The 16,207-nt window shown below is 39.1% G+C and overlaps 2 protein-coding genes and 1 pseudogene across 3 annotated transcripts; all 3 read left to right on the top strand.

The window, feature by feature from the left end:
* The first annotated feature begins 1,572 nt into the window (after nt 1-1,572).
* LOC118469644 (uncharacterized) lies at nt 1,573-4,406 on the top strand. Its single transcript, XM_035943678.2, has 5 exons — nt 1,573-1,742; nt 2,274-2,457; nt 2,599-2,895; nt 3,437-3,488; nt 3,600-4,406. Exons 1-5 carry the CDS (start codon nt 1,579-1,581, stop codon nt 4,304-4,306), a joined length of 1,404 nt encoding a protein of 467 aa, XP_035799571.1. The 5' UTR covers nt 1,573-1,578; the 3' UTR covers nt 4,307-4,406.
* Nucleotides 4,407-6,386: 1,980 nt separating this feature from the next.
* LOC111589093 (extracellular calcium-sensing receptor-like) lies at nt 6,387-9,665 on the top strand. Of its 2 annotated transcripts, XM_035943677.2 has the most exons (7): nt 6,387-6,589; nt 6,709-6,979; nt 7,063-7,234; nt 7,685-7,866; nt 7,984-8,214; nt 8,304-8,427; nt 8,513-9,665. In XM_035943677.2, the coding sequence occupies exons 1-7, from the start codon at nt 6,387-6,389 to the stop codon at nt 9,424-9,426; spliced, it is 2,097 nt and encodes a 698-aa protein (XP_035799570.1). In that variant the 3' UTR covers nt 9,427-9,665. The 2 variants fall into 2 exon arrangements, with proteins under 2 accessions (XP_035799570.1, XP_023155575.2); XM_023299807.3 differs by having other exon boundaries at nt 7,063-7,866.
* Nucleotides 9,666-10,454: 789 nt separating this feature from the next.
* LOC111589107 (extracellular calcium-sensing receptor-like) lies at nt 10,455-15,328 on the top strand (annotated as a pseudogene).
* Nucleotides 15,329-16,207: the final 879 nt, after the last annotated feature.

The raw sequence follows: 16,207 nt of genomic DNA, 5'->3' as shown, positions 1-16,207 counted from the left end.
TATTAGAATATTGTTAGAAGACCAAGAAAGATCCATTAAAAGAATTTATAATGCAGAAATATCCGATCTCTGAAAAGTATGTTCATGTACACTGTCAATACTTTGATGCAGTAATTCAGTCCAAGGGAGCCCCATCCATGTGGCGTGGCATGGAGGCAATCAGCCTGTGGCTGCTGAGGAGTGATGGATGCCCAGGTGGCCTTGATAGCAGTATTCAGCTCTTTGTTATTGTTTGGTGTGGTTTGTTCCATTCTCCTCTTGCCAGTACGCCACAGATGCTGTTTGGGGTTTAGATCTGGTCAGTTGGCTGGCCAATCTAGCACTATAGTGCCACGGTCAGTGAAGTATTTCTGTGTGGTTTTGGCAGTGTGGGGAGATGCCAGGTCCTACTGAAAGACAAAATCTGTATTTCCATGAAGCTCTTCAGCAGATGGAATGTAGTGCTCCAAAATCTACTGGTAGATGACTGCGTTGATTTCGGAAAGTAATATACATAATGGACCAACACCAGCAGATGACATGGCATCACAATTTCCAAAAGAAATGCAACATTTACTTTAACCTGAAAAAACTGTGTACCTATATCTGCTTGTGCACTCAAAGGTTTCTTGCAAACTAGCACACACCTATGACGACATTTTTCTGTAGCATGAACAAAACGTTGTGCATATTTCTACCTCCATACTTGTATGTGTGGCACTTTGACTTGTAACAGGCAAATCACGTGCTCTTTTCCTATTGTGATGTGCCACAATGAAAAAGGACTACAGTGTGGTGTAATGGTGAAGACTGTACCGCATAGTGCAGACAGAGAATGTAATGAGCATAGAGCATAGATAATGTAGTGAGTAGTTCATTTTTTGCAGGCACAAATTCTTCTGGGCCCTCTTTTTGGACAGAATGAGGAGAAATTGAAAAATCTCATTTGCTTCCAAAGACATCAGCTGAGACCTCTCCAAATTGTTAGTTAGCTACTTGGCTATATATGCAGGAGCAACAGACTGAATGAAGTACAATCTGCTGTCTGATTTCTTTAAAAAAAAAAACAAAAACAAAGAGTCATCAACAAACACAAACCAAGCATGCATAATATATTTTCAGTATTTCATAGCAATGTCTCTCAATCTCTACCAAATCCTAACCCTACCCTACAAAATCAGTGTCCTAAATTTCAACTGACTATACGTGCATGCTCTGTAATTCACTGAATATACACTGTGGCTTACAAGATAATCAAAGAGGCAATTCAATGGTTTCTTTCAAATGTATTTTATGTTTATATACCAATACATATAACACATATTCTTATTTATTGCTGGTTTTAACAATAGTTGTTCTCATTCCGAGATTGATTGTGAGAAACAGGGCCCATGTGTATTCCTGTCAGGTTTAATCTTCATGCCTGACATCCTTCAGGTTTTCAGCAAGCAAACAACAACAACAACAACAACAAAAAAAAACATTTGCATGTAACACTGAGAATGGCCCGATAAGTTGCCTCCTACACTCGAGCAGCAGAGAGGAAGCTATAAAACACATCCTTCCATGAAACACGTGTGCCAAAGGCAAGGTTCTGCGATGACAACAGTCACGTTTGTCTTCTTAACTCTGTTCACTTGGCTGGCGTCCTCTGGTACGTGGCTCAGTCAGTGTGGACATCATGAAGAAACAGCGTCCCGAAGTGCATCATGTAAGAATGCTGTCATTCATATCAGTGACAAAACAAACCTGACACGTAATAGGTGAGTACATTACTTGTGAATTGCAATATTTTCTTCATTTTCTACTGTTGTATCTTGCTCATTAACATGCCTGTTTTTGTTTTGTTTTTTTTTGTCAAGGACTTGGATACCCCACAGCAGTTTCCCACAGATTCATCAGCAGTTAGCTTGTAATTTAATGATTTCCTCATTAGGGAGCCTGACTGAATTATAGGGGGCCTAATCACCATATTGAGAAACCCCTCAATAGACAATTAGATAATCTCTGGAGGAGTCAGTTACAATTTGAAGTAATTTCATTGTAATTATAGACAAAGTGATAGTCTCACAGCAGTGCCATTATGCTTTTCTCACTGTGCTGTTGCATTTCATGATGCTTCACCAACATTTCACATTCTTATGTATTTTTAAAAATGTTGCTTTATTTCAATTTGTCAGCATGCAAATGATGACAGATGGGAAATTAATGCAGCGTATAACATGAATATATGATCTGATAAATCATGTCATGTAGTAAAATAATGTTTGTAATTTGTTTTCTTGTCCGTACAGATATTCTGAAATGAGTATTGCTTTTGAGGAGTTTTCCTGCATGTGCTTTAATGGATGTCCAAACCTGTTTAAAAGAGTTACTGTGAATGCAGAAAAGGAAAACTGGCATGTCTGCAAATGTACAGTTCAGCCGTTTTTGGTACTTTTCCTGTCTAAGACAAGCGGTCTTCTGCTTACAATAGAGGTGAGTGCCATATTGATGATTTAAGATCTGAATTTGGAACATTGCAACAGCTATTTGTAGAGAGAATATATTTTTGCTCATGCCAGTTTATCATTGAATGCATTAACTATCTCATGTGTTTGTAATTTTTCCTTCATACAGACAAAGTATCATAATCAAAGCACAGACCTCAGTTACAGAACTATCTGTACTTCATGTCTCCTGCTGAGATCTGTGGCTGACTGCGCCCACATCATTACACCTGTTCTAGTGTACAACAAGAAAACGATGGATTATTTCTGCATCTGCGAGGTGTGCGACCTTGAGGTCAAAATCTTACAAGGCTTTGTGCACAGAGGACCTAGATGTGGATTTTCAGAATGCCTTATCTTTATACTGTCTCACATCCAAGTGTCCTCTGAAGGGAAGAGAGCTTACATCAGCATTTTCTGTGTGAAGGTGTGTGTGCAGCCTTGTTCTGTGGAGGATAATATGTGTCACAGTATCATCAGATACTACACTGTACAAACTATTTCAGCCGTGAAGTATGTATTGGTTGTAATTAAACCCATAAAAGCAGGTATAAAGGTTAACATTTAACCTTCAGAGTTACATACTCCTTGTGTGTGTGTGTGTGTGTGTGTGTGTGTGTGTGTGTGTGTGTGTGTGTGTGTTTCTACATAATTTGGAAGTTTTTTGGGGGGGTTGCATTATACTGATGTATTGTGATGAAGTGGATCTTATAAAATTTCAATTAGAAATCTTTCACAGATAAAATAAATAAATGTGAATTTTTTTTTTTTGTATAATTTAGTGAATATATATGCATGGATTTTAATATTTTTTAAACCGAGTATGACCATGAAGTAGTAAACACTATAAAAACTTGCACAGAAATGAAGTGACAAATTAATATACCCCCAACTGTCATATCACTCATTTGTGTTTATATGAATCTATGATGAAGACAGTAACTCATTTATAAAACTGGTCTTCTCAGATACCATCCAGTTCAGCGCAGTGTACAAAAGAAGCATTTCTAACACCAGCAGGTAAAAGCAAAACCAACAAATTTGTCCCTCAAGCCTGTTTAAAGCCTGTTTCAAGCCTGTTTAAAATTTCTTGCACAGTTAAATAAGAGTATAAAACTGTCTTTTTTGCAGATGGCATTAAATTCCCTGCTTGCAGAGGAAGGATGAAGAGCGTGCAGCCCACAGACTCCAGCAGATGGACTGGGAGATGTTTTCTGTTGGCTGTGTTGGTGCTTGCAGTCTATACGACAAGAATCAAAATATCATCAAACAGAGTCAGTCCTGTTCGTGACAATAATTCCACAATTGTGAGGCTTTTTGCAGTGACACTGAGCTGCTTTTCACCATCACTCTCCATCTACCAGCTGTCTGAGTTTTCCATTATCACTGTCAGCCTCTGCTGTACTCTGGGGAGAACTGTACATGTGTTAATTGCCTGCAAGGCTGCTCATACTGTCATGAAACACTTCAGTCCTGCACAGCAGCAGCAATTTATAGCTCTACCTGTCACTGCGTTGTGTCTCTGGATGACTTTGTGTGGTTCTTTCTCAAATAAGAACATGAACTACTTTTCTACAGATGTACTTGCCGAGGATAATGTGGGATCAGCACTAAGATCTTGGGCTGTATCGGGGCACGTACAGCTTCTAGTTACTTTGTGCTGTGTGTTTGTTTCCCTTCCCAGTTTGTTACAGTCCATCCTGACTAAACTGAATATTTTGAACATCGTCTTTCATCTGCAACTGGTTATGTGTCTACAGAATTCAAGGATACCAACAAAGTATGTGCTGGTTATTAAGATCAGTGGATTAATTCAAAGCTTTCCTCTGTACCATTAAAGCTGCCATATGCAAATATGAACATCAAATGAAATACAACAAAGCTTAAAAATGTAAAATTTAATCCATCAGTGTCAATTTGTCACCTATTTCTTGTATGTTTTTCTGAAAAATAAACATTTACACTGTTAAGTGTGGTGCTTTAATAGCATGGTCTAAGTGTGTGGTCTAAGCAAAAATCCATAGACACACACACACACACACACACACACACACACACACACACACACACACACACACACACACACACACACACACACACACACACATATATATATTAGCATCGCTAAATTAACAGATTTTGTGACTGGAAAAAAATTCTACATAAATTCATGCATGTATCTTGATAGATTATATTCAAATATTTAATAATATTTATTTTGGCTTTTTTTGTTTGTTTGTTTTGTTTTTTAGAAATCCTTTCATGACAGAGTCGTAAAATCTTTTTTATGTTTCTGTGTGTCTTGCCTCATTTATTTTTCAGAGTTGCATAAGTTTGAAGTGAACCATATTTAAACCAAGCAGCAACATTTAGGGCTTAAAAACAAATCCTCCCAAAAAATGCCAAAAACTAAAGTTCTTCAAATGATCATTTAGGACTGAATCCGAAGTGAGTTCCAGTGGAGCCCCACAATAAAATACTTTACAGCCTGGCACAGAATTTTTTTTGGTTTTGAACTATTTAAGTAATTTGCCTATTCAATGCAACTGTATGAGGTGGATTTTTTTTTTAAAAAAGTACTGCATTAAATTACAGTAAGGCTTAAAACTGTGCAAAATTAAGGTTATGGTCACTTTGACAGGAAGGTTGGTTCCGTCACAGGACAATCCATGACCCACAGACATTTCAGATCCACTCGTCAATCATGTTTTTGCTCATTTTTGGATAAGCTTTGTGTTGTGAGGAATCATGCACTGTCAAAATACCAGGATCATCCAACTTCACACACAGTTTGTGATTTGAACCGGAGAGTGCAGTCCTTCACCAAGGATCAGAAGTCCATGGATAACTGTTCAGCTTCAGTTTAATCAGTCGCAGGCATTAAGTCTTTATTGTTCACTTTAATCGTTGTGCTAAGCAGTCACATCACTGTTCAGATGCTCTGCTGCTCACATATGAACTCATCTCTTCACTTGAGTCCTTGCATCACAGTTTACGTCACCCTCGGTGTTCAATGTCATCGGTTCAGTTTAAGCTGCCATTTTATGTTCAGTGTACAAAAGTAACCTATACGAGTCCTCTACATGAGGTTATCATTTATCATGTGACACCACATCACTTAACAGGAGATAGTAATACAGTGACAACTCTGAAGGATTGACATATCTCAGTTTAGTCTATAAGACAAGACACTGAACAACAAGAAGCAATTAGGCTATCTCCATGCTTCATAGCTTACTGCAGGTGACATGAATGTAAATTTATTTAAAACTAATTTAAATTGTGGTTGCTAATGACAGCCAAATTATAGCATGCTATCTAAACAGAGAAAAAAATATATTGAAATTGATCAGATTTTTTCCCCGTTTAATATAAACAAAGTCCTTGATAAATCACCACAAAAGTGATTCTTTGTGTTGGAAGGTTGATGAGTTTATAATATTATACCTGACACTTAAAAAAAAATGCAAATATGAAATCCCTGAGAGATACTAAACAATAAATGTGACATTTTGTGACACATCTTGACTTCTTATTCAGAAATTGTCGTCATTGTAGTGAATTTGACTATTTATGAACAAACTTTGTATCACTGCTCCAAAGCTCTATGTAATAGAGGAACTGACTTTCTCTGACAGTCTTTGAAATATAACAATTACTGCACAACACAGCATACAGGATCTCCACAACACTTTCAATACATCAGTATCCTAAAAGTACTTCTGTCAAAGAAAAGGTACATCAGACCTCATGTCAGTCAGCAGGATCTGTTTCAGTGATGCAGGAAAAACAAAATAATCTTTTGAGAATTGGGAATGCGCTCACATTGGCTGCTGATATTTCTCTTCGGCTAGAAAAATCCTATAAAGGTCAACTCCCAGGCCACAACAACTTCAGTGAAGGGGAGGGTGGCTCGTGATGGGTTGGATCACTGTTATCTTTTTCACCCTGCTGACGAGGACAAAGTCAGAAAACCAAACATGCAAAGTGATCGGGCGGACAGGGTTCATGGAATTCTCTAAGGAAGGTGATCTTATGATTGGAGGAGTTTTCTCTATGACTAGTACACGGAAACTGGTAGATAACGGCTACCAGAAATTTCCGTATAGTTACTGCATAAAGTAAGTGAATATGCTTAGAAATGTATGTTATGTTGATGTTTTATGTGTCAGTCTGATGTGCTGCAAGATGATGAGTTGTAATAGAGTTTATTAGTAACGTAGCAATGCTGTGGTTGCAGGTGGAACGACAGGGAATTGAGGTTTGCCAGGACAATGATTTTTACTGTGAGGGAGATCAACAGAGACGCAACGCTCCTTCCTGGAGTGAGTCTGGGCTACAGGGTGTACAATGGCTGTGGGAGTGAAAACCTGATACTAGCAGCTGTAGAAGCTGTGAATGGAGAGGATTCGAGGGGCTGCAGCGATAAGATCCAGGCTCTCTTAGGCCATTCGTCTTCTGGAGTGAGCACAGCCATAAACAGAATGCTGAGCTCGCTATCAATCCCACAAGTGAGAAGAAATCTGTAAAATCCATCTGTGAAAAATATGCAGCCTTGTTGTGTTTAATATGTTGCTGTTTTTTACCCTTGAAGGTGAGCCATCTTTCCACCTGTGCTTGTTTAAGTGACAAAAGACAGTACCCCACATTCTTCAGGACGGTGCCAAGCGATCGCTTCCAAATCACTGGCCTGGTGCAGCTTATGAAGTACTTTGACTGGCGCTGGGTGGGGATTATTTATTCTCCAGGTTTATACTCAGAAGAAGGTACGGCTGACTTTGTTAAGTATGCAAAGAAAGAGGGCATATGTGTTGAATACAGGCTGCCTTACTCATTGACAAGCACGAAAAAGTTTCATGTTATTACAGCCATGCTCAGGGAATCCTCGTCCAAAGTGATCCTGATGTTTATGTCCTTTTACTATGCAAAGTCTTTCCTGGCAAAAATTGAAGCTTACAACATAACCGGAAAGCAGTGGGTTGGCAGTGAGTCTTGGATCACACAAGCAGACCTGGCTTCTGTTGGCACAAAACACATTTTGCATGGGGCTATGGGCTTTGCTCTCCCTCAGGCATCCATACCGGGTCTTGGTGATTTCTTACTCAGCCTGAAACCTTCTGATGAACCACAGAGTGATATCATTAAAGCTTTCTGGGAGAAATTCTTTGACTGCAGCTTCTCTCCGTCAAACACCTCGACTTTGTGTACTGGTACAGAGGATCTACGGACGGTCTCCAGTGACTACACAGATGTGGCATTTTTCAGGGAAGAGAATAACGTGTATAAAGCTGTGTACTTGGTAGCTTATGCCCTGCATGCACTACTGAAATGCGAAAATGGCTCAAATCCTACTACAGGGAAACCCTGTGTGACCAAGAATGAAGTTCAGCCTAAGTTAGTAAGTTCTTATATTTTTACACAGGCACTGTATACTTATTGATTACTTATTGTTTCTATGCTTTGTGATTAGTCTGAAAAATGAAATGCTAAAAATGTGCTGATTGTCTCTCTATAGGTGCTGGAACATATAAAATATGTGAATTTCACAACAGCGAATGGCGCAAAGGTTTTCTTTGATGAAAATGGTGACTCCATTGCCCAGTATGACTTAGTAAACTGGCAGATGAAAGACGATGGTTCTGCTGAAATCGTAAATATTGGCCAATATGATACCTCGTTTCCAGAGGGGGAAAAACTCAAACTGAAAAAGGACACTAAAATAGTTTGGGGAGGAAACTATAATGAGGTAATTGTATTTAACTTATTAAAATATTGCACTGACCACCTGTTTTGCTGCTATATTGAGTTTTTGCATGCTGTGTTTTGCCTAATCAGATGCCGAGGTCTGTGTGCAGAGAGCCGTGTCCACCAGGGACTCGAAAAGCCATAAACAAGAATAAGCCTGTGTGCTGCTTTGACTGCTTTGAGTGCCCTGAGGGAACAATTAGTAATCAGACAAGTGAGTGACAATTGCAAAATAGATGGCATTCTGTTGCGCTGAAATGTTATGATTGCGTTTCTAAAAAATATCATATCTCTCACAGATTCTCCAGACTGTATGATTTGTCCGCCTGAATTCTGGCCAAATGAAAAGAGAGATCGCTGTCTTCCGAAACCTACTGAATATCTTTCCTACAAAGAGATCATGGGGGCACTTCTAACTGGTTTTGGTTTAACTGGTGTATTTTTATCTCTTCTGATATCAATAATATTCTTGACTCATAAGGAGACTCCCATTGTCAGAGCCAACAACTCTGAGCTGAGCTTCCTGCTGCTCCTCTCATTAAAACTGTGCTTCCTGTGCTCTCTGACCTTCATCGGTCGACCCTCTGAGTGGTCCTGCATGCTGAGACACACAGCGTTCGGCATCACCTTCGTCCTCTGCATCTCATGTGTTCTGGGGAAAACAATAGTGGTGTTGATGGCCTTCAGGGCGACTCTTCCAGGCAGTAATGTGATGAAATGGTTCGGACCTGCACAGCAGAGACTCAGTGTTCTGACTTTTACCCTCATTCAGGTTGTGATTTGCATTCTTTGGCTGACTATAAACCCACCATTCCCAAGGATGAACATGAAGTACTATAAAGAGAAGATCATCTTAGAGTGTGCCTTGGGTTCTGCTGTCGGATTCTGGGCTGTGCTGGGTTATATCGGACTCCTTGCTGTCTTGTGTTTTATACTTGCTTTTCTTGCAAGGAAGTTGCCGGACAGCTTTAATGAGGCCAAACTGATCACCTTCAGCATGTTGATATTCTGTGCAGTGTGGATTGCGTTTATCCCAGCGTATGTCAGCTCTCCTGGGAAGTTCACTGTAGCTGTGGAGATATTTGCTATTCTGGCCTCCAGCTTTGGTTTGCTTGTGTGCATTTTTGTTCCAAAATGCTATATAATTATATTCAGGCCAGAACAAAATTCAAAAAAGCATTTGATGGGGAAAATACCACCGAGAACTCTTTAGTCTGTAATTCGAATGGGTCCTCCACAATAAATATTGGTTTAAGAGCAAATAAAACAACTTCACTGCATAGTCTGACAAATATTGTAGTTGTACAAGTCAATGTTGTAATCTGTAACCTTTATACTCATTGTGAGATGTTGAATAAAGTGAAAACACTACCCTTGGCCTTTTTTTCCCTTTGTAAAACAGCGTAATTGCTTTAGTTATGTATTACATTGAAATTAAAATTTGCAGGAGCATTATCTGTTTCCCACAAAATGTATGTGGTATTAACAAAGTTTATTGTTCTATTTACTTCATAATGATATTTAACCAAAATGTTCTAACATAAAGTTTCTTTAAAAGTGAGAGAAAAATAATAAATATGCAAAACATCCCACCTTTTCAACAATTGGTGTCAAAGTGTCTATTTGTAGTGCAGTGACTAATAATCCTTATAATGTTAGTCAGTGAGTGGATCATAGAATATGTACAGAGGTGAAACATACATAAACATATAACTTTATCAAGAAAGAACTTCCCTTAAAATGTAATATGTATTTACAGTAACAACCTTACTCACAATAATTTTCAATATTTGTTTTAGTTTGAAATAATATTACAGTTTCACGCTAGCAAGAAAAGAGTGAACATGAAAAAAGCAGGTGAAATATTATGATCTCTGCTTCAGCCTCTGCTTTTCTTCCTCCTTTTCCCTCTTTTTTCTTCTTTCTCCTATTGTTCCTCATGTGTTTCTGTTTTGACCTGTCTCTCTTTGGCTCCCTCTGTCTGTCATCTCACTCATCCTGTCATCTCTGTCCCTGTTGTCTCTCTCTCCTTGTCTCGTCCCTCTGGCTCCCTCTGTGTGTCTGTTGGTTTCTGTGTCCGTCTGTCTCCCTTGTCTCACTCACCTGCCTGCACCTTGCTGATTGCACTAATGCACATCAGCTGCAGTATTTAGTTCACTCTTTTCACCTGTTCTCTACCTCACCTCCAGTTATTTAAGCTTTGTGCCTCCAGTCACTCCTTGCCAGATCATCGACTCACATGTCTTCACACAGTCTGCTCCCTCATGGACTCTGCTTCCCCACTTCTGGACTCCAAACTACTGTGCAGCCCTGCTTCTTAAGGTGCTGTGTTCTGTTGTGTTAATCCTGTCAACAATGTAGAATGAAATGTTGCCCAGCAGATGTCACAGTTTTGACTGCAACAAGGACGTCAAAACAGTGAACCTGTCTCAGTGAAGTTGTTTTAGAACAACTAAACAGTAACTTTTGACAAGTAGTTATTTTAGCATGAACTGTCTACGTTCATCATATTTTATGTAGGAATCAAGACGTACATGACACTGCACACATGCATTTTAAATCCGAGATTCAGTGTGTGATTTGTGGTTAACACTTTCATTAATCATAAGTAAATACCCCTATTGCTGGCGGTTCCCACATTAGACTTTCTTCTGTCAGATACTATAATTCAAAGATGACCTCATGTCAAATTTACGTGCGATAAAAAAGGACATACTTTGTTTTTTTAAAATACATTGCCTCCATATATGTCTACACAGACACATAGATGTGACATAAAAAAGTGAATTCAACAGCACTGTGTGTGTGTGTGTGCGTGTGTGTGTGTGCGTGCGTGCGTGCGTGCGTGTGTGTGTGTGCGCGCGTGCGTGTGCGTGCGTGTGTGTGTGCTTCATACTGAAATGTTGATGTGCATTTTGCGTTCACGAATACGCTGTGAGCAGACCTCCCAAACTAAGCTTGCTGTCCCTTCTGGGAAATAAATCATCCCTCCATGATGATGTCAGATTTGCCTTACACATTATAAGAGCTGTGTTCTCACTGGCATTTAAAAAAAATGCAGTGCAGACATGCAGAGAGCTATTCTCCTGTTTCTGTGTGTTCTCCACCTCAACACAGTTTCTAGCTGTGAGCTGTTTGGCAAATTTGATATGCCAAGTTTGTTCAAGGAGGGTGACATAATGATTGGGGGGATTTTTCCGATTTTTAAGAAACAGATTGTAAGGAGCGCTTCTACATTCGAGAAGGAGCCATCTGGAGTGAAGTGTGGACTGTAAGTTTACATGCACCTGACTTTCCATACATGTTGCTTTCTTTCATCCTTAAAGTTTACTATTGTATGTATGTGTGCAGCAACAGCTCTATACTTCTACAACTCGTTTCAATCATCAATCAACTGTTTCAGATTTTATCTCCGAGCTTTTCGATGGACCCAAGTGATGATATTTGCAATTGAAGAAATCAACAAAGATCCTGCTCTCCTTCCAAACATCTCTCTCGGCTACAGGATCCTTAACTCTTGTGCATCTCCTACTAATGCTTTGCGTGCTGCTCTAACACTGGCCAGTAGACCAGAGGAGACTGAATTTAATTCTTCTTGCCCTCCAACAATATCTGCTGTCATAGCAGCGTCAGGATCATCTCAGTCCTTAGCTGTGGCTGGAACTCTTGGTCCATTTCAAGTGCCAATAGTAAGATATAAATTGACATTTTATGGACTCTGTGCTCTGTGATATTTGATGCTTTGTAGCAATTGTTTTGCATCTTTGTTTTCAGACTTCTTTTCTTGTACATTTCTAGGTAAGTTACTTCTCAACATGTGCCTGTCTGAGTGACAGAGCCAAATATCCCACCTTTTTTCGGACCATCCCCAGCGACTACTTCCAGGCAAAAGCTTTGGCAGCGTTGGTTAAACATTTTGGTTGGCAGTGGATTGGAGCCATACAGTCAGACAATGATTATGGGAGAAATGGGATCCTGTCTTTCACTGAAGAGGTCAAAAAGTTAGGAGTTTGTATTGCCTTTGTTGGGACAATTTTGCGTACATACTCTATGGATAAAATCCTGGATGTTGTGGAAATGATCAGAAGATCAACTGTTAAAGTCATTTTGGCTTTTGTTCCTGAGGGTGACTTTTATCCTTTGATGAAAGAGGTGGTCAAACAGAACATTACAGGAATTCAGTGGATTGCTAGTGAGGCTTGGATAACAGCTGCTCGACCCTCAACACCTGAAATCTACCAAGCTTTTGGTGGAGCTCTAGGATTTGTGATGCAGAAAATGACAATGCCTAAACTAAAACCATTTCTTACAAATATCAATCCTTATACAGATCCAAGTGCAGCCTTTGTGAAGGATTTCTGGGAGATTATGGTGGGCTGTAGACCTGTTTTACCTGAAGAACACAGAATGGATAAAATATGCACAGGCAATGAGACATTAATGAATTCCCAGCATGCGTTTTTCGATGTCACACAGCTCAGAGCTACTTATAATGTGTACAAAGCAGTGTATGCCATTGCACATGCCCTTCATCAGCTGATATTCTGCAAACCAGCTGGAGAAAAACCTGTGAGGCCATGTTTGAATGTGTCAGAAATTCAGCCAAAAGAGGTATAAAAAAGAGCAAAAATACCTTCAACTGTCTGACAGCAAACAATCAATAAGCAATTATAAAAATTAAATAAAACCCTCTCTTCCTTTTCTCAGGTCACTGATCATCTTCAAAGGGTGAATTTCAGGAATGAGTTTGGGGATGATGTGTTTTTTGATGAGAATGGAGACCCTCCTGCTTCTTATGATATTATTAACTGGCAGCTGAGAAACGGACAGGTGCAGCATGTGACTCTGGGTCATTTTGCTTCTGCTGCAAACGGTGATTTTAGGCTCAACATCCAGGAGGAGAAGATAGTGTGGAGGACGGGGAAAAGGGTAATAATAATGAATTTTCTTTATTGATAAAGTTCCTCAGAATGCTCTGTAGGTGACTGTTACAATCAACTGAATATGTCAGTGCTGTTGTTACACAGTTTAAACGTTTCTCCCTCAGGTTCCCACATCAGTGTGCTCGAATGTTTGTCCTGTGGGAACCAGGAAAGCTCAGATTAAGGGAAAACCTACATGTTGTTTTGACTGTATCCCGTGTGCTGATGGAACTATAGCCAATTCAACAGGTAGACAGTGACGTTTCTAAAGCATATATTGTAACAAAATCATTGTTTTTATACCATGTAAACCAAATGTCGTGCATTTAGTGTTTGTTTCATATTCAAGATGTCACTGTTTTTGTTACCATGTTCAATGTTCTCATTTTACGGCATTGCATTTTTTACTGATATATGTTTTCATATTCTGCAATCATGATATCCAGATCTTGTAACTCTCACTCTGTGTTTCTCTCTGCAGGTGCAGCAGACTGCACACCCTGTCCACAGGAATACTGGTCCAATGAGAGGAAAGACGAGTGCATTCCCAAAACAACTGAGTTCCTGAGGTACCATGAGCCGATGGGAATAGCTCTGACAGTTGTATCTCTGCTGGGAGCCTCCCTGTCACTGGTTACCATGATGGTTTTTATCCACTACAGAGAAACTCCTGTAATAAAGGCCAGTAACTCAGAGCTCAGCTGTTTCTTGCTGTTTTCTCTCTTCCTCTGTTTTCTCTGTCCTCTCACTTTCATGGGCAAACCCACAGTGTGGACCTGCATGCTGCGCCACACAGCTTTTGGTGTGACATTTGCTCTTTGTATTTCCTGTGTCTTGGGGAAAACGATTGTTGTTGTTACAGCTTTCAAAGCCACAATTCCTGGCAACAAAGTTGCAGGAAAGTTTGGTCCTGCACAGCAAAGGATCATCGTTTGTTCCTGCACCATGATTCAAATACTGATATGTGTATTGTGGCTGAAGTTCAAGCCACCTTTCCCTGACATGGTTTTCAGATACAGTAACAAGAAGATTGTTTTAGAATGCAACACAGGCTCTGAGGCTGCTTTCTATGCAGTGCTGGGCTACATAGGAATCCTTGCCATAGTATGTTTGGTTCTGGCATTTCTGGCAAGAAAGTTGCCTGATAACTTTAATGAAGCCAAATTTATCACATTCAGCATGTTGATATTCTGTGCTGTGTGGATCACATTTATCCCAGCATACATCAGTTCTCCTGGGAAGTTCACTGTGGCTGTGGAAATCTTTGCAATTTTGTCCTCAGCGTTTGGCTTGTTAAGTAGCATCTTTGCACCTAAATGTTACATAATATTGGTGAAGCCAGAGAAAAATACCAAGAAGCACGTCATGGGAAAAAAGATGAACAAAAAGTAATGACTTATTATATGGTACTGTACATGAGTAAAGCAGTGTTTTATAACACTTTATATAAATTAGTGTCTGTAAATCTGATAATGAATTGATAAATGTTCTGTACATACTATGATGGTAAACTTCTCTAACATGTACTGTGAGCAAATTATGGTTTGGTACATTGTATTTTGAATTTTAGCTGTAAAATAGTTAAATGATACACCAGGATACATCGTTGCATAACAAGATTCCCATTATTTGTACTTGGGTGTTACTGTGCTGATGTCAAACACATTCAATCCTGGCAGGTGATCTGCTGACAATGTCCCAGACACATTAGTCTGCTGGCAAATGGTGTGATGCGAAACTGAACCAAGAAACTAAATGTTCCAGTAAATTACAAAACAAAAGTCTCAATAAGGTGTTTGGGAATATATAATAAAACATTGCCTTAATATTTGTACAGGTGCCACACTGGCACACTGGATCTCTCTGCTGGTTTTGTCCAAAACACTTCATTACATTACTTGGTTAAGAAACAGTGAACTGAAACAAAGCTTCAAAGCAGTTGTCTTTTGAAAATATTGTCATTCAACTATAGAGATGGATTTAAATACTGAAATGATTTGGAGATGTTTTTGGTTCTGTTGTGTTTTTTGACTGAACATTCAAAAGGTGTATCACAACACTCTTTTTCAAGCTGGAATAGTTTGTAGGCTTTATTATGCAGTCATTTGAATAAATCACTTGCCTTAATCCTGATCATCACTATTGTTGATATAGAACTGATATTGCACATCTAATGAATAAAGGATGCTTTGTAACCTAAACTGGAAGAGGGGACTCTCTCTTTTTCAATCTTTTGGTTCAAATAGTTTCATTTGTCTGTTTGGGTAGTACAAAATTTCATGTCAATATTTAATTTTACATTATAACAGGCTTCTATGGCTACTGGGCCATTTCTGTTATGTTATCTAACTGTATTTTGTCAAGCAACATTCTATTATAAAACTTTAGGCTCTGACACTGTCGTGGCCGTGCAGTAAAACCAGCACTTCAGCTTTTATCCTTCATCACTGTGTGCTGTGGATGTGTTCAGTCACATTACAGTAATGCATCAAGCAGCATCTGCTTTAACCCTCTCACTGTCTCACACTCTCTCACTATAACCAACCATCAGTGCTAAAATTACATTTTCCACACAATCCCATAGGCTCCCTGAGGCATCTTTATTATCCCATAAAAATTCACCCCCTTCTAAATTTTCTCAGATGATCTTCATTCCACTATATGTGTGACTTGTATCACCAATTGATTGGACCTGAATTCAATTAGATGACTCACTTTAAAGGAGGAGAAACGTTACACAATCACCTATTCTGCTTTTCACATTTTTAATCAATTAACTTTAGTTTTGTAGAAATCATCTCATCATCATTCTCATGAATGAAGATAAAATAATTATTGTTCTGTAGAAGCTCACACAGATTCTTGCCTCAATGTCGTCATATTTCAGTACATGGTGTCCTTGACTTTCGTAGGAATTTTTTCTTACGGCACAATGTAATTTGATTTTCGCCATAAGTTGGAAATCATATGCTGTACAAAAGTACCCCTATGTCACTCATCTACACTAGCACAGTGATAAAATCATAATCATTCGTCCGCTGATGTTTTTCCCTTTTCTGAGCATTTTATTAT

Source organism: Amphiprion ocellaris, chromosome 7 (assembly GCF_022539595.1).
Source record: "Amphiprion ocellaris isolate individual 3 ecotype Okinawa chromosome 7, ASM2253959v1, whole genome shotgun sequence".
Taxonomy (NCBI): Eukaryota; Metazoa; Chordata; class Actinopteri; family Pomacentridae; genus Amphiprion; species Amphiprion ocellaris.
This window is presented reverse-complemented; position numbering and strand designations above follow the sequence as displayed.

What these genes read in the sequence shown, in the direction of transcription:
- LOC111589093 (XM_023299807.3), top strand. Translation starts at nt 6,387, where the DNA reads ATGGGTTGGATCACTGTTATCTTTTTCACCCTGCTGACGAGGACAAAG. An exon ending in ATGAAGTTCAGCCTAAGTTA is followed by an intron (nt 7,867 to 7,983) that starts GTAAGTTCTTAT and finishes GTCTCTCTATAG; the next exon opens with GTGCTGGAACATATAAAATA. An exon ending in AACAATTAGTAATCAGACAA is followed by an intron (nt 8,428 to 8,512) that starts GTGAGTGACAAT and finishes TATCTCTCACAG; the next exon opens with ATTCTCCAGACTGTATGATT.
- LOC118469644 (XM_035943678.2), top strand. Translation starts at nt 1,579, where the DNA reads ATGACAACAGTCACGTTTGTCTTCTTAACTCTGTTCACTTGGCTGGCG. An exon ending in ACAAACCTGACACGTAATAG is followed by an intron (nt 1,743 to 2,273) that starts GTGAGTACATTA and finishes TTGTCCGTACAG; the next exon opens with ATATTCTGAAATGAGTATTG. An exon ending in GTCTTCTGCTTACAATAGAG is followed by an intron (nt 2,458 to 2,598) that starts GTGAGTGCCATA and finishes TCCTTCATACAG; the next exon opens with ACAAAGTATCATAATCAAAG.